Here is a 26,390-nt window from a genome sequence, read left to right on the forward strand (position 1 = left end):
TCGGTTTCCTTATTCATCCTTAATGACTTATTTGGTTTATTTTTAAAAAAATAATTTTTATTTACATATAAACATTTAAACAATAATGACAGACAATACATTTGCATCTAAACAATATACAATATGCACACAAAAATTAAAAGACAAGTGTATTATATATCTTCCCTCCCCTCCTTTTGTTCTTAGCGGTATTAACACCAATGGTTTAATCATAAACATGTAGTTTGTGATTTATATTATATAATATTGCATTTACATTCTTATTTTATAGCTAATAGTAGAATATACCTAATGTATATTCCATTAAATAGACAGAAAAAAGAGTTGTATTAATTCTTTAGTAGTTTTAATTTATAACATTTCTTTATCACGCAGCTCTACTAGTAGTTGTTCTTTTATTCAACCATGTGTAGAAGTCTTTCCAAATCTGATGGTATTTTGAGTTATCTTGTTTTTTTAGCTCCAATGTTAGCTTGTCTGCTTCAGCACAGTCCAACATTTTTTTTATTAGGTTCCGTTCATTCGGCATTGCTTCGTTTTTCCAGAATTGGGCTATGGTTATTCTTGTTGATGTTATTAGGTGTTGTATCAAATAGTACTGTTCCTTTTTCATCTGATTTTCAATAATACCAAGCAAAAATATTTCCGGCTTAATTTCTAATTCAATCTTAATTATTTCTTTTATCCATTTTTGAAGTTTATGCTAAATTCCTTTAACTTGTTTACAGGTCCACCACATGTGGAAATATGAGCCCTGTTTCTCTCCACATTTCTAACAATTAGGTTTAAGGTTGGTATACATTTTAGCTAGCCTTGCTGGTGGCATGTGCCACCTATAGAACATTTTAATTGCATTTTCTTTGTATGCAGTAGATTTTGTGATTTTATAATTGGTGTGCCATATTTTTTCCCATTGGTCTAAATGAATTGTATGGCCAATATTTTTAGCCCAATTTATCATGTTACCTTTGGTTTATTTCAATTCCTCTGGTTCCCTAGCAGCATGAAGGGCATATGCCCAAGATCGTATTATAGAAACAACCTCCAATCACCTCCCACATATACATCCAGACACACATACTATCCGTGGGTGACATGTTGTTGGCCTACATTACCACAAAGTCTATCAACAAATAACAATTTCAACCAGACATGTCCCGAAGCTCAACAATTCTGAAAGAAAATTAAACATTGGCTTGAAGAAATAACAGAACGAAAATTGGAATTGAAACCAGAATTATTTCTTTGGGGAAAATGTGAAAAAGGAAATTTATTACATTTTACAACAGATATTAACGGCAGCAAGAATCACTTTTGCACAGAATTGGAAGAAGGGTAAGAACCCCCCCCCCCAATGCGAAGATTGTGAAAAAGGTACTAGAACATGCTGAAATGAGTAGATTAACCATGGAATTAAGAGAGAAGGGCTATTACAAAATTTGGAATAGCTGGTATGATTTACTCGAGAAGAAAAGCAAAATTAATCTATAAATTTAAGTAAGAATGAAATGTGTGAATAAAGAGGGAATGTCAGAGGTGTAACATTAAACTTAAATGACTGTAATATAATGTATATAGTGTATATAAATATGAATAAGAATATGGAATTATGGGATAATAGGTAATAGTGTATATATTGAATGAGGAAAATATATACATATACATACATACATACATACATACATACATACATACTTACTTACATACATACATATGCAGGGGTGGGCAGCAGGCAGGACGGGGTGAAATACAGTTCCACCAGCAAAAATAAAGATGTGTGTCCAGTTCCAGCTGACCATGCCAGTTCCAGCTGACCATCCCCCCTCCCATCCTCCTCTTCCTCCTCGGAAAGTGGCAGGCAGCCCAACACCGGCAGGAGTTGCAGGGGGCCCATTTCCTCCCCCATCTTTTCTCAACAGCTGATTGGCACCCATTCGCCTAGCTACCCAGCCTGAGGCAGGGGGCAACCCAGGAAGGAGAGCACGGGAAATGCAAAGCAAATTGTCACCCTAGAGAGTGACACTGGTGAGGTTGTAAGTTCACTTGCACGATGATGATCGTTCAAGCCAATCCCAACTGGTCACATGGCCAGCAAGCCACTCCTACCCAGTCACATGATCATCAAGCCACACCCACAAAACAGGCCACACCCACAGTGGTAGTAAAAAATTTAGCTGCACATTACCATATATATATGTGTGTGTGTGTGTTTGTGTACAACAATAGCCAATTGGTGTTGCTTTTGGTTTTCAATTGGAAAATTGTAATAAAAATATTTTTTTTTTTAAAACCAATTTCAACCAGAAGAAGAAAAGCCACTGTAAGCCACACATACCTTCCATTGCTCTTTTGAAGAAGACTTTGCAGCTTCCACAGGTCAGGACACCATAATGGCACCCAGAAGCTTCATCACCACAGATAAGGCAGATCTTCTGGGGCAACGGTTCAAACCCATACTGAGGGCTCTGACCAGCTTCGGCATCAGACCTAAAGATAATAGACAAAAAAATAAGAAACAGAAAGTCAAGAAGGAAGCAGCAGCAAACCTTACTCTACAAAGGACAGTCAAATCCTAAGGGGTTTAGAAAAACATATAGGTGCACGTACTTGATTAATAAGAAAGATTTTTTTTCAAAAGAGTTATGAATACAAGTCAGCCCTCTCTTAGGTTGCAGGACTGATTTAACAGCTCTTGCAGGGAGCTATTAAACTGTCCCTTGTAAATGCTCATCTACTTCCATCTGTGACACATAAGGGGGTGGGAGATCTGGTTATAGGCAAATGAAAGCCTTGCCACCCCCAACCCCAAAGGATGTATCTTTTATATAAATACATGTCAGAATAAACACATCTAGCAATAGAACCGTCTGGACATTTTTGTAAAAGCACTGAGAATTCAGTTCATAATTTCCTTCTTACATGTCTGTATATTTCTTTAAAAAAAAAAATGAAAACATAAAGTTTTATTAATAGGGGTACCCTACAGCAAAACACAGAAGCACATCCTCATCTCATGGAAGGAAATCTCCAGCTCAGGGTTTCCAACGAGGAAGCCAAGAGCAAAATTGCTCAGTTGAGCCAGCAGCAACAACAACATATTCCGTCTCTATAGATTTACTCAGTCTTCTCTCCCAGTTCCTGGGCTGTCGATAAACAGGCCTTGGACAAGAATCTTAGGTCCTCACACCATCTTTTTACAAATTAGACCATCTCTTTACAAACTAGGTTAAACAAGCAATGGAATAAATCCACTCCAACGTCCAACTTTAATATGCAAATATATACCACATCTCAGACATCAACACCCTTGAAAATGTCCAAAGATATTTCACCAGAAGAGCCCTTCACTCCTCCACTCAAAACAGAATATCTTACGAAAATAGACTAACAATCCTGGGCCTAGAAAGCCTAGAACTACGACGCCTAAAACACGATCTGAGTATAGCCCACAAGATCATATGCTGCAATGTCTTACCAGCCAATGACTACTTCAGCTTCAACATCAATAACACAAGAGCACGCAACAGATTCAAACTTAATACGAACCGCGCCAAACTTGACTGTAAAAAATATGATTTCAACAATCGAGTTATTGAAGCGTGGAACTCATTACCGGACTCAATAGTGTCAGCCCCTAACCCCCAACACTTCTCCCTTAGACTCTCCACGATTGACCTCTCCAGGTTCCTAAGAGGCCAGTAAGGGGAGTACATAAGTGCACTGGTGTGCCTTTCGTCCCCTGTCCAATTGTCTTTCCTTTCTTTCACCTGTCTTATATATTCTCTCCCTTTCATATATCCTCTCCTCTAAGTTCACCTTCACCCTCTTTTTATATTATCACATGTCTATTTTTCTTCCTATGTATTTGTGTATTGGATGGATGAATGAATGAATGAATGAATGAATGAATGAATGAATGAATGAATGATAGATAATAAATAAATAATAAATAATAAATAATAAATAATAAATAATAAATAATAAATAAATAAAGAATGAATAATAAATAAATAAATAAATAATAAACAAATAAATAAATAATAAATAAATAAATAAATAAATAATGAATAAATAAATAAATAATGAATAATGAATAATAATAATAATAAATAAATAAATAAATAAATATATTTGTCAAATCTTATTTGAGTATTCTATTTCCTAGCATCGTTTGAAGCAATATTCCTTTTAAAAAGAGGTTGAAATGTGCAAAATACACTTTAAGATCCAGTTGCTGGAGGAAGAAAACTAAACTTGAGAGTGAAGTGGAGCTCAGCTCACAGTAAATTATGGCTGGCTACTCTGCAGCAGCTCCTGGAGTGTTATTTATTTCCCCGCACTCAGCTGTTCAGTCACCTCTTAAGCACTGAGAGATAAATCACTTCTTCCCATTGCTGGCACACATAGCAGAGGAAGAGAATTATTGGACGAAAGTTTGGTTTTCAATAGATCCATTAATGGATATTTTTTTCCCCAATTTGGGAAAAAAAACAATGGAAGGAAGGAAGCAAGGAGTCTTCCCCTCTGGCCTTTAGCAACAGGAAATCAAATTGGATCATCCAGAGGCTAATGAAAAGCTATTTAAGGGAAGCTAAGCATGGCCCATCCTTGCTAATTCTTGGAAGGGAGACATCAGTTAATCCAAAAGAATTCTCTTCTGATTATCAGAAGAAATGCAAACCACAGGATCACCATAAAAATTGAATGGACACACCCACAAAGATCTCAAGGGAGGTTTTTTTAACTTTGTTGGTTATAGTCATTTCCAGTTTAACTTTGCACCCAGCAAAGTTATTTCCAATCAAGCCCCAATATCCAGATCAGGATAAGTGCACAGCCCACTCAATTCAGCTGGCATAAAATGTCACTTGATGTTTCTTTATAGATCATCAAAACAGCGGGCTAGGCAAAGTAGGAAAGGCCAGGGGAAGCAGAGAAAGAAAGAAAGAAAGAGAGAGGGAGAGAGAGAGAGAGAAAGAAAGAAAGAAAGAAAGAGAGGAAAGAGAGAAAAGAAAGAAGGAAGGAAGGAAGGAAAGAAAGAAAGAAATAGAAAGAAAGAAAGAAAGAAGAGAGAGAGAGAGAGAGAGAGAGAGAGAGAGAAAGAAAGAAAGAAAGAAAGAAAGAAAATACGGTACATAATAGAAGCAGAATCAGTATGGAAAGCATGAAAATAAATCATGAAATAAGAAATTGGGTGCATGGGAATGATGTATCTAAAGAAAATTAAAATAAAAAACCACTAACTGTGCTTACTGCGGAATGAGAAAGCTTACTGGGAGAAAAGTGGTTTAGAAGGATTAAAATATATGAAAGCAGGTACAACCATTCATTTAGCAATCTTTCAAAATTACAACAGCACTTTAAAAAGTGATTTATGACCAGTTCACATGAATCACAGAATTCCCATGGTCTTTTATTTTTTTTTCTTTCAATGATCCCATAATCAGTATCGGATTCCTACCGCTACGGATGAGGATGCCACACTGGTAGTAAAAATGGAGCAGCTTGAGGTCACTGGTGTGCGTGTGCATACATCCCGATGATATTTTGCTTCCGTCCACGCGCAGGAGCAAAGTCTCATGAGGGGACGCACACACACACAGGATTTCGGTGGTTTTTTGCTTCTGCGCATGCAGAAGAAAAAAAATCACTGAAACGCACATCCCTTTGCTGCGAGATTTTGCTTCTTGTTCATGAGCAGAAGCGAAATATCGCCAGGATGCACGCACAGACAAGCAAACCAGATTCACTTAACAACCGGGTTATTTACTAAACAACTGCAGTGATTCAATTAAAAACTGTGGCAAGAAAAGTCATAAAACTGTCCCATTTTACTTAACAGTCTCACTTAACAAATGTTTTCTCCTCCCAATAACTATTACTACAATAAATAGTAGTAGTAGTAGTAGTATCCAAATTTCAAACCCCGTTTTGAGGGGGACAATTTCTCCCCACCCCAAGAGTCGAGGATGGACAGTTGACATAGTTTTTAGGAGGCAATATCCACAGCCACTCGGTCTAGTCTGGGTTAAATCTGAGTCTGTTGACTCCCATCCAGATCCTAACAGCCTCAAGGCACCAGTACATCACATTCATTCTGTTGTGGTTAGCTCTGGCCCAACTCATGCTCCAAGGACTGTGGATGTGGGGGAGACATCCACATGCTGCAGGCCTGTTTTGCCCCCACCGGTGGAATCTGCTGATGAAGGCTCCTCTGACCAAGAAGACATGAGTGACAGGGAGGAGGAGTGTGGGGCAGACAGCTCAGAAGGAGATCAATTATCTAGCTCCTCCTTGGATTCGGAACAAGAGTTAATGATACAGCCACTCATGTCTTCTTGGTCAGAGGAGCCTTCATCATCAGATTCCACCGGGGGCAAAACAGGCCTGCAGCATGTGGATGTCTCCCCTACATCCACAGTCCTTGGGGCAGGAGCTGGGCCAGAGCTAACCACAACAGGATTTATGTGGCATCTCACGAGGGGGCACATGTGCACATGTCAGGGAGGCGGAGTTGCGTGCGCATCCCGAAAATTGCTACCAGAGTGTTGCACCTGACCATTCCGGTAGCGGCCCATCTCTGATGTCTGTGCATGCACATGTCTGTGTGTACACATTCCTCACATTCACAAGCGTGTGTGTGCACCTTTCAACTAGGGCATGCGCATAAGCAGTTTGGGCACTCGGTGTCTAAAAGGTTCGCCATCGCTGGTTTAGGAGAAACAGCTTGTATTTATCCCGCAAGTCACAGTTATCCGCATGCCAGCTGTTCGTATTTTTTTTAACATCATTTGTACTGTAGAAGCTTGACTCATAATAAGCAAAAACAACTTCTGACACTTACAGTAACGTCAGTGTATGTAATGAGATTCATTAATGGAGAGTTGCAAGGATGAATGGAATAGGGAAAAGGGTTTACATAATTATATTTTTAGTATATTCAGAACTTTCCTTTTTCCAGGGTGACACAAAGTACAGTGGTACCTCTACTTAAGACCACCTCTACTTAAGAACTTTTCTAGATAAGAACCAGGTGTTCAAGATTTTTTTTACCTCTACTTAAGAACTATTTTCTACTTAAGAACCTGAGCCCGGAAAAATTTCCCAGCATGAAGGCCCGGACAGTTTCCTGCCATTCCCCCTTTAATCCTGGCCATCTCGGGCTCCTCCCACCCAAATTCTGAGCTTTTATTTCTTTCCTAATGGGTTTGCACGCATTATTTGCTTTTACATTGGTTCCTATGGGAAAAGTTGCTTCTACTTAAGAACGTTTCTACTTAAGAACCTGGTCACGGAACGAATTAAGTTCTTAAGTAGAGGTACCATTGTGTATCGTTTTCAGCTAACATCAAAAACGTCATCAAAAAAGCACAACCAAGAATGTTCTTTCTGCTCCAACTCAGGAAGCTCAAACTGCCCAAGGAGCTGCTGATACAGTTCTACAGAGGAATCATTGAGTCTGTCATCTGCACCTCTATAACTGTCTGGTTTGGTGCTGCAACCCAACAAGACCGACACAGACTTTAGAGGATAATCAGAACTTCAGAAAAAACAATTGCTGCCAACCTGCCTTCCATTGAGGACCTGTATACTGCACGAGTCAAAAAGAGGGCGGGGAAAATATTTACTGACCCCTCACATCATGGACATAAACTATTTCAACTCCTACCCTCAAAACATCACTACAGAGCACTGCACACCAAGACAACTAGACACAAGAACAGTTGTTTCTTGAACGCCATCACTCTGTTAAACAAACAATTCCCTCAACACTATCAAACTATTTACTAAATCTGCACTACTATTACTACTAGTTTTTTCTCATCATTCCTATCACCCATTTCCCCCACTTATTATGTAACTTGTTGCTTGTATCCTTAAGATTTTTATTAATATTGATTGTTTCCTCATTGCTTATTTGACCCCTATGACAATCATTAAGTGTTGTACCCAGTGAAGGGCTACCAAAATTTTTACTACCACACTGTGGGCGGGGCTTATGCATTTTCTTTCAACATCTTTCAATGCAAATTGGGTGTTCTGGGGTGGAGCTCCATTTTTGCTACCCCACTGCGTCGTCCCCCCCATCCGGGCAGCAGGCCCCCCTGGTTGTACCTCATGATTCTTGACAAATGTATATTTTCCTTTATGTTCCCTGAGAGCATATACACCAAATCCCTTGTGTGTCCAATCAGACTTTGCCAATAAAGAATTCTACTCTATTCTATTTTATTCTCATAGCAACTCTGTCAATTATATTTTAATTTCCGGTCACACAGCAAAGGGCCGTGTGAAAAATAGGAAACGTTCCTGTGAATTTAATTTATTTCAATGCTAATCCAAAAGGGGGTGTCAACTCAATATTTTAAAATCTGCAGTTGAAGAAAACTTTCAATAAGTATCAACGAACAAGATCAAAAGGGGTTTTTTTTTCAAAAAAGAGGAAATCAGATAACGAACAGCTGTAACTGACATTCCCATGCTGAAAATGCAAATGGTTTTGCAGAATAATGAATTGTCACGATCATGAATTATCGCCATTAGCCAATGCACATTTAATCATTAACAACTGCAGCCTACTTTTGTCCATTCAAAAACCAGTCCTACAATGAAGCCACAGCCTCAAGCAACTAAAATGAACAACCAGATAACCATTATTAGTCATAAGAGTCTTATCCCAAACATCTTAACATAGAATAACAGAGTTGGAAGAGACCTTGGAGGTCATCTAGTCCAAATCTCTGCTCAAGCAGGAGATTTTATAGAATAAGGGTTCTCAACCTGGGGGTCGGGACCCCTTTGGGGGTTGAACAACCGTTTCATAGGGGTCGCCTAAGTCCATGAAAAAAGACAAATTTCCCATGGTGTTAGGAACTAAAGTTTCTATTCTGGCGCCTTGGACCTCATTTTTACAATCTGACCAATCAGGCATTTACAGTGGGTGTGTCCCTCTGACCTTCCTGCCAATCAGCTTAAAGCTCTGTTGGGAGAATTGGTGCTAGATTTAAGGTTGGGGGTCACCACAACATGAGGAACTGTATTAAGGGGTCCGAGGCATTAGAAAGGTTGAGAACCACATACCATTCTGGACAAGTAGCTGTCCAGTCTGTTCTTGGAAGCCTCCAATGATAGAGCACCAGGGGTGAAATCTCCCTTTTCAGGCGTGCCTACGGGTGGTCAGAGAGCAGGTAGCGATGCCCACCTGCCCGGACACTGCCATTTGGGTTCTTAGATTGCTTCTCTCCTTGATTAATTGTCCATCCATTGGTCCTTTCAAAGGGAGATTGGACTGCCATTAGTCCCAAATGGTGTAGGGACTCTTGCTAGAGCAGGGGGTTAGACTAGATGACCTACAAGGTCCCTTCCAACTCTAATAATAATCTAATCTAATCTTCTCTTGCCCTGGTGCTTTGGAAAATAGGTTGACCCCCTCATCTTTATGGCAGCCCCTTTCTTCAACCTGAAGCTCTCCAGATAACCTGGGAGTACGTGTTTGAGAATCCTGAGAAATGGGAAAAGGCTATTTGGAATTAAGCGGAAAAACCAAAAAGGCCTTATTATGATCCATACTTTAATAATTTCTAGGTTCTATCATATCTCAAGACCTAAAATGGTCACCTAACATCAAAAACATCATCAAAAAAGCACAACAAAGAATGTTCTTTCTGCGCCAGCTCAGGAAGCTCAAACTGCCCAAGGAGCTGCTGATACAGTTCTACAGAGGAATCATTGAGTCTGTCATCTGCACCTCTATAACTGCCTGGTTTGGTGCTGCAATCCAACAGGACCGACACAGACTTCAGAGGAGAATCAGAACTGCAGAAAAAACAATTGCTGCCAACCTGCCTTCCATTGAGGACCTGTGTACTGCACAAGTCAAAAAGAGGGCGGAGAAAATATTTACTGACCCCTCACATCCTGGACACAAATTGTTTCAACTCCTACCCTCAAAACGTCGCTACAGAGCACTGCACACCAAGACAACTAGACACAAGAACAGTTTTTTTTTCCAAACGCCATCACTCTACTAAACAAATAATTCCCTCAACACTGTCAGACTTTCTACTAAATCTGCACTTCTATTCTACTAGTTTTTCTCATCATTCCTATCACCCATTTCCTCCCATGTTGACTGTATGACTGTAACTTGTTGCTTATATCCTAAGATTTTTATTAATACTGTATTGCTTCTTCATTGCTTATTTGACCCCTATGACAATCATTAAGTGTTGTACCACATGATTCTTGACGAATGTATATTTTATTTTATGTACGCTGAGAGCATATGCACCAAGACAAATTCCTTGTGTGTCCAATCACACTTGGCCAATAAATTCTATTCTATTCTACTTTAATAATGGCTCATAGCTGTCAAATTGTCCTGCTCCACTGAACAGCTTTAATATTTTACCAAACTTCTCCAAACTGGTGCCTTTCAAAGGGGAGCCAGATGACAACATCTCTAACTTTCCAGTATGAGGGAGATGGGATTTGTAGTCCAACATTAATGGAATGCCTTGTAAGGAACATTAACTGGGAGATAAGACATTCTAGTAAAATGACAACAGTGTAGCAGGAGAATGCAATAGGGTCACAGTAGATGGCAGTATTGAGCAGATCCTGTCTGATTTTTCTAGGGAAGTAAAGTAGCCCAGAGATCTTCAAACTTGGCAACTGTAAGACTTGTGGACTTCAACTCCCAGAAGTCCCCAGCCAGCATTGGAGAATTCTGGGAGTTGCAGTCCACACATCTTAAAGTCAGTGCTGGAGAATTCTGGGAGTTGAAGTCCGCAAGTCTTAAAGTTGCCAAATTTGGGACCCCTTGGAAGGGGCCGAGCCAGAAACCGGGAGATTGAGAGTTCTAGTCCCACTTTAGACATGAAAACCATCTGAGAGACTTTAGGTCAGAAACTCAGCAGCAATGGGCTGCTGCCCCCACGGAGAATGGGAGGGGAACGGGACACAGTGTGGGTAGTAAGTTTATGCACTATTTATTGAATAGTTAATAGTTTTTTATTGTCCTTCCTTCTCTAGTAACTTAGTATGATCCTTAATTACTTTTAAAATAGGAATTAATGAAATAGTATGTTTTTACCCATAAATGCTTTAATCATTTTAATCATTATCTAGAACTGAGCTACTTGCCTAATCTGTTATCATACTGAACCTTGTGGGTTCAGTACAAAACCTTAAAATGCTACTGTACTCCTCAACAAATAATGCTTTTATTTTTGATAGCCATTCAGATAATGTGATTTAATCCACTGAATTAGTCCAAGCACCTATTTGAAAACTTATCTTGATCGGTAAGCCACTCCCACTCAGTCACAGCACCTTTAAGCCACCTCCAGTCACATGATTGTTAATCCACTGCCGCCTGGTCACATGGCCAGCAAGCCACTCCCATCCGGTCACATGACCATCAAGCCACACCCACAAAATAAGCCACGCCCACATTGTGGTAGTAAAAAAAAATTACAGCCCTTCACTACAATCAGTCTCCTGCAGCCCATTCCACCTGACAGAGTTGTTGTCACTGGGGCAAATAAGAAGGAGTTTTAGGTATATCTGCCATCTTGAGTTACTTATAAAGTAATGGTGGGATGCAAGCTGCAACTCCAATGAATAAAATAAATACATGAACTAAGCACAGTTATATCTCCTAAGGATGGGACACCACTCGGAGACGACGTAGGCTGGACTGGAAAATTGATCAACCTCTAAAAAGAAAACAGTGTAATTTTTGCCAAGGACACCCTGTGGAAATGCCCATCAAAAGTCAAGCTGACCTGGGTGAAAAATTAGCCACCGTTTTTTTTAATGATAATGGTGTACTCTTTAAGTCATTTTCAATTCTTAGCAACTACCCTGAGGAGCCTGAAACTCTAGAAAGAGTGCAGAGAAGAGCAAGAAAGATGATTAAAAGCAACATGAGAAAATATTATTTTACTGAAAGAGTAGTAGATCCTTGGAACAAACTTCCAGCAGACGTGGTAGATAAATCCACGGTAACTGAATTTAAACATGCCTGGGATAAACATATATCCATCCTAAGATAAAATACAGAAAATAGTATAAGGGCAGACTAGATGGACCATGAGGTCTTTTTCTGCCATCAGACTTCTATGTTTCTATGTTTCTATTAGGGCAGTGTTTCCCAACCTTGGCAACTTGAAGATATTTGGACTTCAACTCCCAGAATTCCCCAGCCAGCTGGCTGGGGAATTCTGGGAGTTGAAGTCCAAATATCTTCAAATTGCCAAGGTTGGGAAACACTGGATTAGGGGACTGGAGGCTAAAACATATGAAAAATGTTTGCAGGAAACTGGGTATGTTTAGTTTGATGAATGGAAGAACTAGGGGAGACACGATAGCAGGGTTGCAATATCTCGGGGTTGCCACAAAGAAGAGGGAGTCAAGCTATTTTCTAAAGCACCTGAGGGTAAAACAAGAAACAATGGGAGGAAACTAAACAAGGAGAGAAGCAACTTAGAACCAAGGAGAAATTTCCTGACAGTTAGAACAATTAACCAGTGGAGCAATTTGTCTTCAGAAGTTGTGAATGCTCCAACACTGGAAGTTTTTAAGAAGACATTGGATAACCATTTTGTCTGGAGTAGTGTAGGGTTTCCTGCCTAAGCAGGGGGTTGGACTAAAAGACCCTGTCCCTCCCAACTCTGTTGTTGTTGTTGTTGTTGTTGTTGTTGTTGTTGTTGTTGTTGTTGTTATTTCCATATTCTTTCTAGCTGTAGGGAAAACTGTCTTAGAGTAGCTGCTGGACTTCAAAAGCGACAAGGGGCAGGGGAGTGAACAAATCCAGACCCAAGATTGACTTGCTTTCTGAAGTTGTAAATAATAACAACAGAATTGGAAGGGACCTTGGAGGTCTTCTAGTCCAACCCCCTGCTTAGGCAGGAAAGCCTACACTACTTCAGACAGATGGTTATCCAACATCTGTTTAAAAACTTCCAGTGTCCAATGCTCCAACACTGCAGGCTTTTAAGAAGAGATTGGACAGTCATTTGTCTAAAATGGTCTAGGATTTCCTGCTTGAGCAGGAGGTTGGGCTAGAACAGGAATCTCCAACCTTTGCAACTTGCAAAGCCTAGAGGACTTCAACTCCCTGAAGAACTTCTCCAGGATTTCAACTCCCAGAATCCCCCTGGAGGACTGAATAATTCCCCTGGGACAGAAATCCCCTGGAACAGAGGTCTCCAACCTTGGCAACTTTTAAGACTCAGAAGTTGAAGTCCACAAGTCTTAAAAGTTGGCAAAGTTTGGAGCCCCCTGCCCTGGAGCTCAACTCCTGGAGGATTTCAACTCCCAGAATTCCCCGGTTCCAGCGAAGCTTCCTGGGAGTCGAAGTCCGCATAAAAGTTGCCAAGATTGGAGACCCTGCTACTATACGAACTCCCAAGTTTCCTGCAGTGATATTCTGTTCGTTATAGATTTTTTAAGGAGTTTCGTTCCTATCTTTCTCACATTCTTGATGTGAGCTGCCTTGAGTCTGAGAAGAAGGGTAGCATAGAAATCTAATGGAAGGAAGAAAAGAAGGAAGGAGGGAGGGAGGGAGGAAGGAAAGAAAGAAAGAAAGAAAGCCCCAATATCCAGATCAGGATAAGTGCACAGCCTACTCAATTCAGCTGGCATAAAATGTCACTTGATGTTTCTTTGTAGATCATCAAAACAGCGGGCTAGGCAAAGTAGGAAAGGCCAAGAGGAAGCAGAGAAAGAAAGAAAGAAAGAAAAAGAAAGAAAGAAAGAAAGAAAGGAGGGAAGGAGGAGGGAATAAGAAAGGAGAGAGGAAGAGAGGGAAGGAAGGAAGGGAGGAAAAGGGAGGGAGGGAGGAAAGAGGGAGAGAGGGAGGGAGGGAAGGAAAGGAGGGAAAGAAAGAGAAAGAAAGAAAGAAAGAAAGAAAGAAAGAAAGAAAGAAAGAGAGAAAGAAAGAAAGAAAGAAAGGGGAAGGGAGGAAGGAAGGAAGGAAGGAAGGAGGGAGGGAGGAAATAAGTAAGGAAGGAAGGAAGGAAGGAAGGGGAAGGGACGGAGGGAGGGACAGAGGGAAAAATAAAGAAAGAGAAAGAAAGAAAGAAGGAAGGAAATAAACAAACAAACAAACAAGGCTAAAACCTCGAATTGAAAGAAATTAATAAATTAAAATAAATAAACTGAGCTTTTTAATGTGCCTCCTGAGGGGGAGGGGCTTCAGAAGGAGGGCAGACCGATTTCTCTCAATATTCTTTATTTATGGTTCTCCATAACTTGACAGGTGCCAGTCATATTGACAGGGTGCTTTGGATCTTGGGGGTGGGGTGGAGGGGAGAGAGGAGAAAACCGGTTTGCACCACCTGAGAATTCCACGAAAGCCTCTTTCCCGGCGGGTGAAAGCAGCAGCCCAACTTACCTCAGGTAGCCCAGGTAAGGCGAATAAAAGGGCTGCTGGCCGCCGTGGAAGCCGAGCGGCTGGTATAGGGCTTGAGGCGGGGCGCCCGAAGTGGAGGGCAAAGAAAGAGCCTCCCGCTGCGCTAGGGCCCCGACGGCGGAGGCTTTGTAAGACGCTGGTCCGTAAGAACCCGGCAGGGCGCCGGCCGCCGCCACCTCGGCCTTGTAGAGGACGCACTCCAGGGTGGACGACGACGACGGCTGGGCGGCTTCCAAGCTGCTCATGTTATTTTTCGGGGCGGCCAGCGGGGTAGCGTAGTCCGGGGCGACCGGCAATGTCCCGGGACCCAAATGCGCTCCTCCTCCTCCTCCGGTGTTGTTTTTGGCCACGGCGGCCGCCAGGCTCTCCTCTTTGATTTTGAAGCCGGGCTGAAAGTCCGTGAGGTAAAGCGGCGCTTGCTGAGGCGGCGCCTGCTGAGGGTTCCCCTCTTTGGGCGGGTAAACGAAGCCGGCGTAATCCTGGAGGCCGCAGGAGGCGGGCGAGGCCGCGGCGTTGGGGTGGCCGCAAAAGGGGCTCCAGTCCTGGCACTCTTCCACGTCCAGCAGCTGCCGCGTCCGGGCGGCTAAGTAAGCCGGGTTGAGAGGCAGGATGGGCACGTTGAGGAACTCGGGGCAGGCCGAAGGGGCGGCCAGAGGGGAGCGGCCCGAAGCCGCCAAAACCTTGCAGGAAGGAGAATTGGAGGAGCAGGACGACGAGGCCTCTGCCGCTCCGGGGACTAGATTATTCTGCCCCGCGCAGGGTGCTTGCTCTCCTTTAGGCGCCCTGCCCCTCGGGCTTTTAAAAGGCGCTCCCTCCGCATCTTTAGCCCCCTTCCAAAGGGAAGGAGAGGCGGCGGCCGAGGGAGAAAGAGGCGGAGGCGGCAGCGAAGCGGCGACGGCGAGGGGCGCGCCCTCTTCTTTGCCGTCGAGGGAGCGGCGGGCGGGGAGCCCAGCGGCCAAATCGGGCATCTCCGAGCCGAAGAATGACGACCACGCCGCCGAGGGGCTGTCCGATTGGCCCGGAGCCGAAGTCAGGAAAGTATCCAGGACGCGATCCAAAGCGTCTTTGCCCGACGGCAAGCCGGGGCTTTCTTGGATGGAGGAGAGCTGGTTCGGGTCCTTGTGGTTTTGTTCCCCGTCGTGGTCTTCTTCCTCCTCCTCTTCGTCTTCTTCGTCTTCCTCCTCGTCTTCGCTGCTCCGGGCGTACAGGAGGCCGTCCAGGGTCAGATCGATGGCTTCGACCCGCTCTCTGCCCACGAAAGGATCCCGATCCGACGGATGAGGAGGAGGCACCAGGAGGACCGAGCCGTCCTGGGTGGACGAGGTCGAGGCAGACGAGGGATCCCTGGTCACCCCCTTGGCTTTCATCTCTCCCCTCGGTGCGGCCCGAAAGTTGGGCGAAAGGAAGAGGATCGCGCGCAACCTTAAAGCTGGAGGGGACGGGCGCTGCGCGGCAGCCTCTGCGCTCTGGGCATCGAAATCCTTCGGTCCGTCACATCCTGGGAACCCAACGGAGTTGGGGGTGTTGCTTATTCCTGGCGGGCGGAGAGGAGGAAAGGGGCGCTCCGGCTTCGTTTGCGCGGTTATTCCGCTTAGGATCGCGCTATTCCACCTGGAAGGAAAAAGTGGCTGGGATCGGCAAAGGCTTCAAGCGCGCTTGGATCGCCACCGCCGCTCCATGCCGGACTGGCTCCCCAGAATCGGTCCGTCCAAGTTGCAGAAAGTTCCGCAGATGCCTCGGAAGGAGACGCCGCCTGCTTTGCTTCCCGAGGGAAAGTGTAGCGGAGGGGAAAGTGCACCTGCGCGGCTGGATTAGCGTCCCCAAAACTCGACGGCGGTTGGCTTCTGCCGCAAAGTTTCTTCCTTTAGGATTCCGTCCGTCCCGACCCTGCGACGGCCGCTCTTCTGGGCGGGAAACGGAGGAAGGCGCTTCCTTCCAAGCCCCGAGCGGCTCCCCTTCAGCCCCCAGCGGCTGCAGAAGCCGTCCCGACTCCTCGCCGTCCTGTCCAGGATGAGCGCCGGACTGAATGCTACAGGCGAGAGAAGAGTCGGGGAAGTCGAATCAACCTGCCCGCCTGAAGTCGAAACCCGGGCTGGGTGCTGCCCCCTAGCGGCCGAGCCCCGCTCCCGGCAGAACTTGGGAAGGAAAGACGACGGTGGGCGCAGCCCCATTGCCCGGGCGCCCTTCAGCTCCTCCTCCTTCGCTCGGATGCTTTCCGCCGCCTCTAATCACTAGCCACGTCTCCCCTTCTTTGCATCGACTCTCTCTTTCTTTCCAGATCACTAGCCACGACTCCCCCTTCTTTGCATCTTTTCTCTTTCTTTCTTTCTTTCTTTCTTTCTTTCTTTCTTTCTTTCTTTCTTTCTTTCTTTCTTTCTTTCTTTCTCTCTCGCTCTTTCTTTCTTTCTTTCTCCTCTCTCTTTTTTCTCAGTTTCTCTCTTTCTTTCTAGATCACTAGCCAAGTCTCCCCTTTGCATCTTTTCTGTCTGTCTGTCTCTCTTTCTCTTCTCTTTCTTTCTCTTCTCTCTCACTCTCTCACTCTCTTTCCACATCACTAGCCACGTCTTTGCATCTTTTCTTTCTTCTTTCTCTCTCTCTTTCTTTCTTTCTTTCCGGATCACTAGCCATGTCTCCCCTTCTTTGCATCTTTTCTGCCTGTCTCTCTTTTTCTCTTCTCTTTCTTTCTCTCTCACTCTCCTCTCTCTCTCTCTCTTCTCTCTCTTTCTTTCTCTCTTTTTCTCTCTCTCATTCTCTTTCTCCCTCTCTCTCTCTTTCTTTCTCCTCTCTCTTTTTTCTCAGTTTCTCTCTTTCTTTCTAGATCACTAGCCAAGTCTCCCCTTTGCATCTTTTCTGTCTGTCTCTGTCTCTCTCTCTTTTTCTTCTCTCTCTCTTTTTCTTCTCTTTCTCTTCTCTCTCACTCTCTCACTCTCTTTCCACATCACTAGCCACGTCTTTGCATCTTTTCTCTCTTCTTTCTCTCTCTCTTTCTCTTTCTTTCTTTCTTTCTGGATCACTAGCCATGTCTCCCCTTCTTTGCATCTTTTCTGCCTCTCTCTCTTTTTCTCTTCTCTTTCTTTCTCTCTCACTCTCCTCTCTCTCTCTCTCTTCTCTCTCTTTCTTTCTCTCTTTTTCTCTCTCTCATTCTCTTTCTCCCTCTTTCTCTCTCTCTCTTTTTCTCTCTCTCTCTTTCTTTTTCCTTCTCTCTTTTTCTCTCTCTTTCTGTCGCTCTTTCTCTCTTCCCAGATTGGGGAGGAAGAGAGACCGAGCCTGTAACTTTAGCAAAATCACAAAAAACCGGGGGTGAGCGGGTGGTGTGTGGATAATTCAAAGGCGCAAATGTGTAGGGAGCAGAGGGCGGGGAGTCACAATCCTCCCACTCACAATCTACAACCCTTCTGGGCGTTGCTGCTGCTCCCACTTGTCCTGAGATGGATTAAGAGGAGTGAAAAAACGGGGGAGAAATTATGATCCATCGTTGGCAGCAGATAGATGAAGCATCCAGGCCCAGAGGGAAGGGGGTTCATTCCCTATTCTTTCTTTTCTCCCCCTTCCCCAAGCACAGGGCTTAAATTGGTCAATATAATAGCACATCAACCTTACTCACACCAGCTGCCTTTTTTCTTTCATTTCAGCTCAGTTCACAGCATTATTCTTGTTTATAGTTTTAAGCCTAAAGCGGTAGGTAGTCCTCATGACCACAAGTGAGCCCAATGTTTCTATAGCTAAGTGAGACATTTATTAAGCGGGGTTTGCCACTTTTTACCATCTATCTTGCCACAGTTGTTGTTTTTTAAATCTATTTTATTCATTTTAGGTAATGTATATTGCCGCTTATTCGCAAATAGAATAGAATGGAATGGAATGAAAGAGAAGAAGAGGAGAAGAGAAGAAGAGAAGAGAATTCTTTATTGACTAAAAAGAGATATAAATATATATGGTGCATACCTCACAGTGTACATAAGAGAAAAGATACATTTGTCAAGTATCATAGGTACAACACTTAATGATTGTCACAGGGTACAAATAAGCAATCAGAAAACAATCAATATTAATATAAATCATAAGGATACAAGCGACAAATTAATCATACAGTCATAAGTGAGAGGAGATGGGGATGGGAACGATGAGACGTTTAATAATAGTTCAGCCCTTAGTGAATAGTTTGACAGTGTTGAGGGAATTATTTGTTTAGCAGAGCAATGGCGTTTGGGGGCAAAAACTATACTTGTGTCTAGTTGTTCTGGTGTACAGAGCTCCATAGCATGGTTTTGAGGGTAGGCATTGAAACAGTTTGTGTCCAGGATGTGAGAGGTCAGTAAATATTTTCACGGACCTCTTTTTGACTCGTGCAGTATACAGGTCCTCAATGGAAGGCAGATTGGCAGCAATTGTTTTTTCTGCAGTTCTGATTATCCTCTGAAGTCTGTGTCGGTCTTGTTGGGTTGCAGAACCAAACCAGACAGTTAAGGAGGTGCAGATGACAGACTCAGTGATTCCTCTGTAGAACTGTATCAGCAGCTCCTTGGGCAGTTTGAGCTTCTTGAGTTGGCGCAGAAAGAACATGGTGACTCAAGGTGGCTTACAGGTGTGTGTGTTTGTATGTATGTATGTAGGTGTGTGGGTATATACACACAGCCACCACTACCTACCCAGCCACCAACATATATATAATAAATAGACCCATATATATTAGTGCACTGGTTAGTGGAATGGAATTTTTTATTGGCCAAGTGTGAATGGACACACAAGGAATTTGTCTTGGTGCATATGCTCCCAGTGTACATAAAAGAAAGAGATACATTTGTCAAGAATCATGTGGTACAACACTTAATGATTGTCATAGGGGTCAAACAAGCAATGAAGAAACAATGAATATTAATAAAAATCTTAGGATACAAGCAACAAGTTACAGTCATATAGTCCTAAGTGGGAGGAAAAGGATGATAGGAATGATGAGAAAAAAATAGTAGAAATAGAAGTGCAGATTTAGTAAAAAGTTTGAAAGTGTTGAGGCAATTAGTTGTTTAGTAGAGTGATGGCGTTCAGGAAAAATCATTCTTGTGTCTAGTTGTCTTGGTGTGCAGTGCTCTGTAGCGACATTTTGAGGGTAGGAGTTGAAACAATTTGTGTCCACGATGCAAGGGGTAACCTATTTATTAAGTGAATCTGGCTTCCCCATTGCCTTTGCTTGTCAGAAGGTTTCAAAAATGACCCCAAGACACTGTAACGGTCATAAATATGAGTCAGTTGTCCAGCATGTGAACTTGGATCACATGTCCATGGGGGTACTGGTCATCAGTGTGAAAAATGGTCCTCTCTGTAGAACTTTTTTCAGTGCCATTGTAATTTTGAACGGTCAATAAATGCACTGTTATAAGTCGAGGACTTATCTGTATTTCTCAACCCCAGCAACTTTAAGAGGTGTGGGCTTTAACTCTCAGAAATCATGACGCTAGAGCAGTGTTTCTCAACCTTGGGCGTTTGAAGATGGGTGGACTTCAACTCCCAGAATTCCCCAGCCAGCAACACTAGCTGGGGAATTCTGGGAGTTGAAGTCCACCCATCTTCAAACGCCCAAGGTTGAGAAACACTGCGCTAGAGCTTATTACGGTATTCTCCCTGGACAGCCTCAAGCTTCCTCCCAGTTCAAACCAGTTTGCCCAAACCGATAGCCACCTGCTGGTGATTTTTTTATTTTTATTTTTCAGCACTGTGCATGTGGCGTGGAAGGAGTGAACAAGCAGTGAGGTGAGTTAGAACACACTCCTGGTCTCAGGGTTCCAGGTAATGTCCAAATTGAAATCAGAGTCCCAAGTCAAGGCATTCCCCAAAGTTCCAAATTATTTCCGGAGCATCCTGGTACCTCCACTGGGGAACCCGAATCTGAACTTCCCACCTAGTTGAAGATCCACATGCCTTGCCCCACAACTTGTGACGTTGCCCACTCAGGTTGTGCCAGCGTGGCAAGTCGTTCTTCCGCTTCCGCCCAGGTGGTGGACATAGGATGGCCTTGAACTTCTCGACAGAATGCTTTGTGGCTGCATCTGCTCCGTCATTAAATCACCCCTCCCAAGTTCCCATAAACATCAGGCCTTCTACAGATAGTGTGCCAAGCTGTTGATTTATCACCAGTGATGGGCTCCTACGGGAACAGCCAGGAACGCAGTTCCGGTAGCAAAATTTGGAGCTCCACCCCAGAGCACCCAATATGCACTGAAAGATATTGAAACAAAATGCATAAGCCATGCCCATAGTGTGGTAGTAAAAATTTTGGTAGCCCATCACTGTTTATCACCAACGTCTGCACCTTGCCTCAAAGTGTACAAAAAACTTAGGAAGAGGGGGAAATAGAGGCAGGGCTGTAGCCACCAGAACCCAGCAGCCGATTTCATGCAGAGATAATTTTCTGCAGAAAGGAATATTTGTGAAGAGTACTTCAGCTCAAAGGCTGAACTACCAAATAATTAATGCAAAGCCACATTTTGCATACTCTGTGGTTTGATTCTGCTGGGCACTGCCTCCATTGCCATGCCTTGGTAGTGCTAAGTCTGAGTGGGGTCAGTTGTACCCTCCTTCTTGACTCGTGTAATATTCAGGTCCTCAATGGAAGGCAGGTTGGGAGCAATTGTTTTTTCTGCAGTTCTGAATATCCTCTGAAGTCTCTCTGTCTTGCTGGGTTGCATTCTTCCTCTTCATGCATTGACCAACAGGTCAAAGAATAGAATAGAAATAGAATAGAAATAGAAATAGCATTTAGACTTATATACCACTTCACAGTGCTTTACAGCAGTGTTTCCCAACCTTGGCAACTTGAAGATATCTGGACTTCAAATCCTAGAATTCCCCAGCCAGCGAATGCCCTTCATGTCATCGGACCAGAATATCTCCGAGACCGCCTTCTGCTGCACGAATCCCAGCGACCGATTAGATCCCACAGAGTGGGCCTTCTCCGGGTCCCGTCAACTAAACAATGTCGTTTGGTGGGCCCCAGGGGAAGAGCCTTCTCTGTGGCGGCCCCGACTCTCTGGAACCAGCTCCCCCCAGAGATTAGAACTGCCCCTACCCTCCTTGCCTTTCGTAAACTCTTCAAAACCCACCTTTGTCGTCAGGCATGGGGGAACTGAGATATCTCCCCTGGGCCTATACAATTTATGTATGGTATGTTTGTATGTATGTCTGCTTAATAATGGGGTATTTTAAATATTTTAAATTGTAAATTATTAGATTTGTTATGAACTGTTTTATTGTGTTGTGAGTTGCCACGAGTCTACGGAAAGGGGCGGCATACAAATCTAATAAATGATAGTAATAATAATAGTAGTAATAATAATAATAATAATAATAATAATAATAATAATAATAATAATAATCTTCAAGTTGCCAAGGTTGGGAAACACTACTTTACAGCACTCTCTGAGTGGTTTACAGAGAGTAAGCGTATTGCCCCCAACAATCTGGGTCCTCATTTTACTGATCTTGGAAGGATGGAAGGCTGAGTCAACTTTGAACCTACTGAGATTCGATCAGCCAAACTGCTGGCAGAAGTAGCTTGCAGTACTGCACTCTAACCACTGCACCACCAAGGTTCTTGGCGCATAGAATATAATAGGATGCCACTGTAACCTTTGAACAGTCATTAAACAAATGGTTGCAGGTCAAGGACTACCTGTAGCTCAGCCACCTAGATGCAGGGAGATGATCTTGAATAAAGTGGTAGAGAATCCTTCTTGGTCCCTATTCTAATGCTGCCCATCAATTCTCATGCTTTCTCACTGTCCATCTCTGTGTCTTGGTCAGCCAGGCTATTTTTAGATCTGGACTATTGCTAGACTAAAAGTTCAGAGACAGCTCGCCTGACGGTTCACAGGACGAGAGAGAGCAGTTGGGACCTGTCACTCAAACAACGCATCATTCCAGACACCAAGCAAGCCTTGCCAAGCCTCATTCCTTCCTTCCTTCCTTCCTTCCTTCCTTCCTTTTTTTCTTTCTTCCCCTTTCTTCCATCCTTCTTTTCTTTTTCTTTCTTCCTTTCTTTTTTCTTCCTTCCTTCCCTTTCTTTTTTTCTTTTTTCCATCCTTCTTTTCTTCCTTTCTTCTTTTCTTTTTCTTTCTTTCTTATTTATTTTATTTGTTTGTCAGTCATGTACAAGACAGCAGGTATAGGTATAAACAAATTAAGTACAGATAAATGAGGACAATAGGATAGTAAGACGCATGCTGGTACGCTTATGCACGCCCCATACAGACCTCTTAGGATGGGGTGAAGTTAACAGTAGACAGTCTAAAGTTAGGGTTTTGGGTTTTTTGTGGAAGAAACCTCAGAGTCGGATAGTGACTCTGTTGCAGTCGAGTTTGCAGCGATTTACATTAAGTTTGTATCTCTGGTGTGCTCGTGTATTGTTGTGGTTGAAGCTGAAGTAGTCATTGACAGGTAGAACATTGTGGCAGATGGTTTTATGAACTACTACTTCATGGTGGCGAAGCAATTATCCTTTGTCAGCGGTGCTGTTGGAAAGAAAAAATCAGCATAATCTTGCACACACAAGCATCCTGTGCAAACCCACCGGTCACACGGAACTGCACGCAGAGGTCCACTTTCATGCTATAGAGTGGCCCGTACCCGTATCGCTTCCTTTGTCCCCCGTGCGATCTCTTTCCTTTAGACAGCTCACCATAGAGGAGCTGTTTAGGGATGCGATGGTCTGCTGTAATTCAACTCCAAAATCGCATCCAACAAATGCTCTGTCCTACACATTGGTAAAAAGAATCCGAATACTAAATACACACTTGGACAAACTGAACTTGCAGAAGACCCTCACTCAGTCAAAGACCTTGGAGTACTCATTTCCAATGACCTAAGTGCCAGAGCTCACTGTAACAACATTGCCAAAAAACCACTAAGAGTTACAAACCTAATCTTACGCAGCTCCAGACTTCAAATACTACAGCTAGACAATTTACAAGTACGTCGCCTCCAAACTGATTTAACTGTTGTTCATACACCATAATGTCCTGCCTGTTAGTGACGACTACACCTTCAACAACAACAACACAAGAGCACGTAATAGATACAAATTGTAACAGCCAAAAAAGCACTAAGAGTCACAAACTTAATTCTATGCAGCTTCTTCTCTAGAAACACCGATCTACTAACCAGAGCATACAAAACATTTGTCAGACCAATTCTTGAATACAGCTCACCTGTATGGAATCCACACTTCATAGCAGACATTAATACAATTGAAAGAGTCCAGAAATACTTCACAAGAAGAGTCCTCCACTCCTCCTCACGCAACAAATTACCCTGCTCCTCCAGACTTCAATTACTATGTTTAGAAAATTTACAGCTACACCGCCTCCGAACTGATTTAACTGTTGCTCATAAAATCATACATCATAATGTACTCCCTGTTAGCGACTACTTCACCTTTAAAAACAACAATACAAGAGCACACAATAGATACAAACTAAATGTAAATCGCTCCAGAGTAGACTGCAGAAAATCCGATTTCAGCAATAGAGTGGTGAACGCCTGGAATTTAATACCGGACTCTGTTGTTTCTTCCCCCAATCCCAAAATCTTCAACCTTACATTATCTACAATTGACCTCTTCCCTTTTCTAAGAGGTCTGTAAGAGGCGTGCTTAAGTGCACCTTTGTGTCTACTGTTCCTGTCCTAATGTCTTTTTATCTTTTCTATCTCTAATTTATACTTATATTATGTTAAACATACTACAATACAATACTATATTTGTATGATAAAATAAATAAATAAAATTTTGAACTAAATGAACTATTGTAAGTCATTTACATACTACCTGCCTTTTTCAAAGACAGGATCATTTACACTTGGTAAATATGGGGCGGTTGTTGAAAACTACCCATCTTAAAGTTGCTAAGTTTGAGAAGACCTAATTTAGAGTCCCTGGGACTGCAGAGGTTATAAATCAGCCTTTCCCAACCTGCCTGTCATACACCAATTCTGAGAACTGGAATATATACGAGAGGCATAAACAGGAAAGTCTGTTTATAAGCAAATGGCCCTATTAACAAAACTTCAAATTCTACCCACATTTGGTTTTCTTGGTTTTTATACTAATGGCGTTATTAATCATTTTTAAATTGCTGCTTTCAACTTTCAAATTTCAGAGGAAATCTGTTTCTTATTCTCTCCCATTAAGCTTTTAATATGGGAAGAACTGATTCTGTTTAAGTAATTGCCAACATACGTATTTGTTTACTTAAGATTTATTAAGATGGATGCTTGCTCTGTTTCTTCTTAGCCTTGCATTTGTATTATTAAACATTGTGGGAGCACAGTCATAAATACTATGTGCTCATACGTATTAGAATACGTGTCCGTTTCAACAGAATACGTGTGCATTGCAATATGTATGCATGTGCATTAGAATATGTCTATATGCAACCCCTTTTTACCTGATAAATTTTTTATTTATTTATTTTTTATTTATTTATTTTGTCCAATACACAATGAGGGTTTTAGTGGGTATATATCTATATACACAAAGTAAAATACATGATGAAGGTTATAGAGGAGATACTCATAGTAAAATATATCTAAGAAATAATAGAAAAGAAGATATAGTAATAGAACATATCAATGAAAGAATAGAAGAGGAGATATAGGAATAGAAGAAAAGTATAGGAGATATAGGAGAGCAATAGGACAGGGGACGGAAGGCACTCTAGTGCACTTGTACTCGCCCCTTACTGACCTCTTAGGAATCTGGATAGGTCAACCGTAGATAATCTAAGGGTAAAGTGCTGGGGGTTTGGGGATGACACTATGGAGTCCGGTAATGAGTTCCACGCTTCGACAACTCGATTACTGAAGTCATATTTTTTACAGTCAAGTTTGGAGCGGTTAATATTAAGTTTAAATCTGTTGTGTGCTCTTGTGTTGTTGTGGTTGAAGCTGAAGTAGTCGCCGACTGGCAGGACGTTGCAGCATATGATCTTGTGGGCAATACTTAGATCTTGTTTAAGGCGTCTTAGTTCGAAACTTTCTAGGCCCAGGATTGAAAGTCTAGTCTCGTAGGGTATTCTGATCAAACCCTCAATAAAACTCACAATATGTATTAGAACGACCCCAATATTTTGCCAGGGCACATTTTCCCTTCTAAAAGAGTCCTGATGAGATTGTCGAGTCATGTTTTCATAGGCAGCACATTCAAATAATCCTTACTTTCCAACGTTCTTCCATTCCACGGTAGAAGAGAATGTGTCTTTCTTTTCTTAATCAAAAATCTAATTTTAGGAGCATTCCACCAAGCGTTATTTCTCTACAAATATCATTTCAGGGTGGCATGGAGATTTTTAAGGGCACTGTCAAGTAAGATAGAAGGGCTGGCAGGCTATCGTGTTTCATTTGGCAGAGTAGCAAAATTCTGTCAGGTTCTTGTGGAGCCAAGCCGCACTTTTAAAAATATATTTCCATGCAGTTGGTCTGCAGGAGTGGCCATAAAATGCACATGTTCTATGTCATTTAGCAGAGGCAGGGCGGTTTGCAGACAGTGGGTCAAAACAGCAAAAGATGGCAACCAGAACTGCAAGGTGGAAGCCTCAATCCTTTTTACAGATAGTCCTTGACTTACAACAGTTCACTTAGTGACCATTCAAAGTTGCAATGGCACTGGAAAAAATGACTTATGACCAGAGATGGGTTGTGGATCTTTTAACTGCCAGTTCACTTGGGGGTTGTGCCGGGTATGCGCAGAAATAAAAAAATAGCTTCTGCGCATATGCAGAAACAAAATTCAAGATTCACAGTCACTCATGCCCTCATCACCTCGAGGCTCGACTACTGTAATGCTCTCTACATGGGGCTACCTTTGAAAAGTGTTCGGAAACTTCAGATCGTGCAGAATGCAGCTGCAAGAGCTATCATGGGCTTTCCTAAATACGCCCATGTCACACCAACACTCCGCAGTCTGCATTGGTTGCCGATCGGT

The 26,390-nt window shown here is 42.7% G+C and overlaps 1 protein-coding gene across 1 annotated transcript in view; it reads right to left on the bottom strand.

The window, feature by feature from the left end:
* Positions 1 to 16,186, bottom strand: part of PGR (progesterone receptor) — a 123,985-nt gene extending 107,799 nt beyond the window's left edge. Inside the window, exons 1-2 of the mRNA XM_070749661.1 lie at positions 14,402 to 16,186; positions 2,336 to 2,487 (exon numbers count right to left, since the gene is read on the bottom strand). Coding sequence (XP_070605762.1) covers positions 2,336 to 2,487; positions 14,402 to 15,786 — 1,537 coding nt within the window. The 5' untranslated portion in view covers positions 15,787 to 16,186. The remainder of the gene's footprint in view (positions 1 to 2,335; positions 2,488 to 14,401) is intronic.
* Positions 16,187 to 26,390: the final 10,204 nt, after the last annotated feature.

This window comes from Erythrolamprus reginae, chromosome 4 (genome assembly GCF_031021105.1).
Source record: "Erythrolamprus reginae isolate rEryReg1 chromosome 4, rEryReg1.hap1, whole genome shotgun sequence".
Classification (NCBI taxonomy): Eukaryota; Metazoa; Chordata; class Lepidosauria; order Squamata; family Dipsadidae; genus Erythrolamprus; species Erythrolamprus reginae.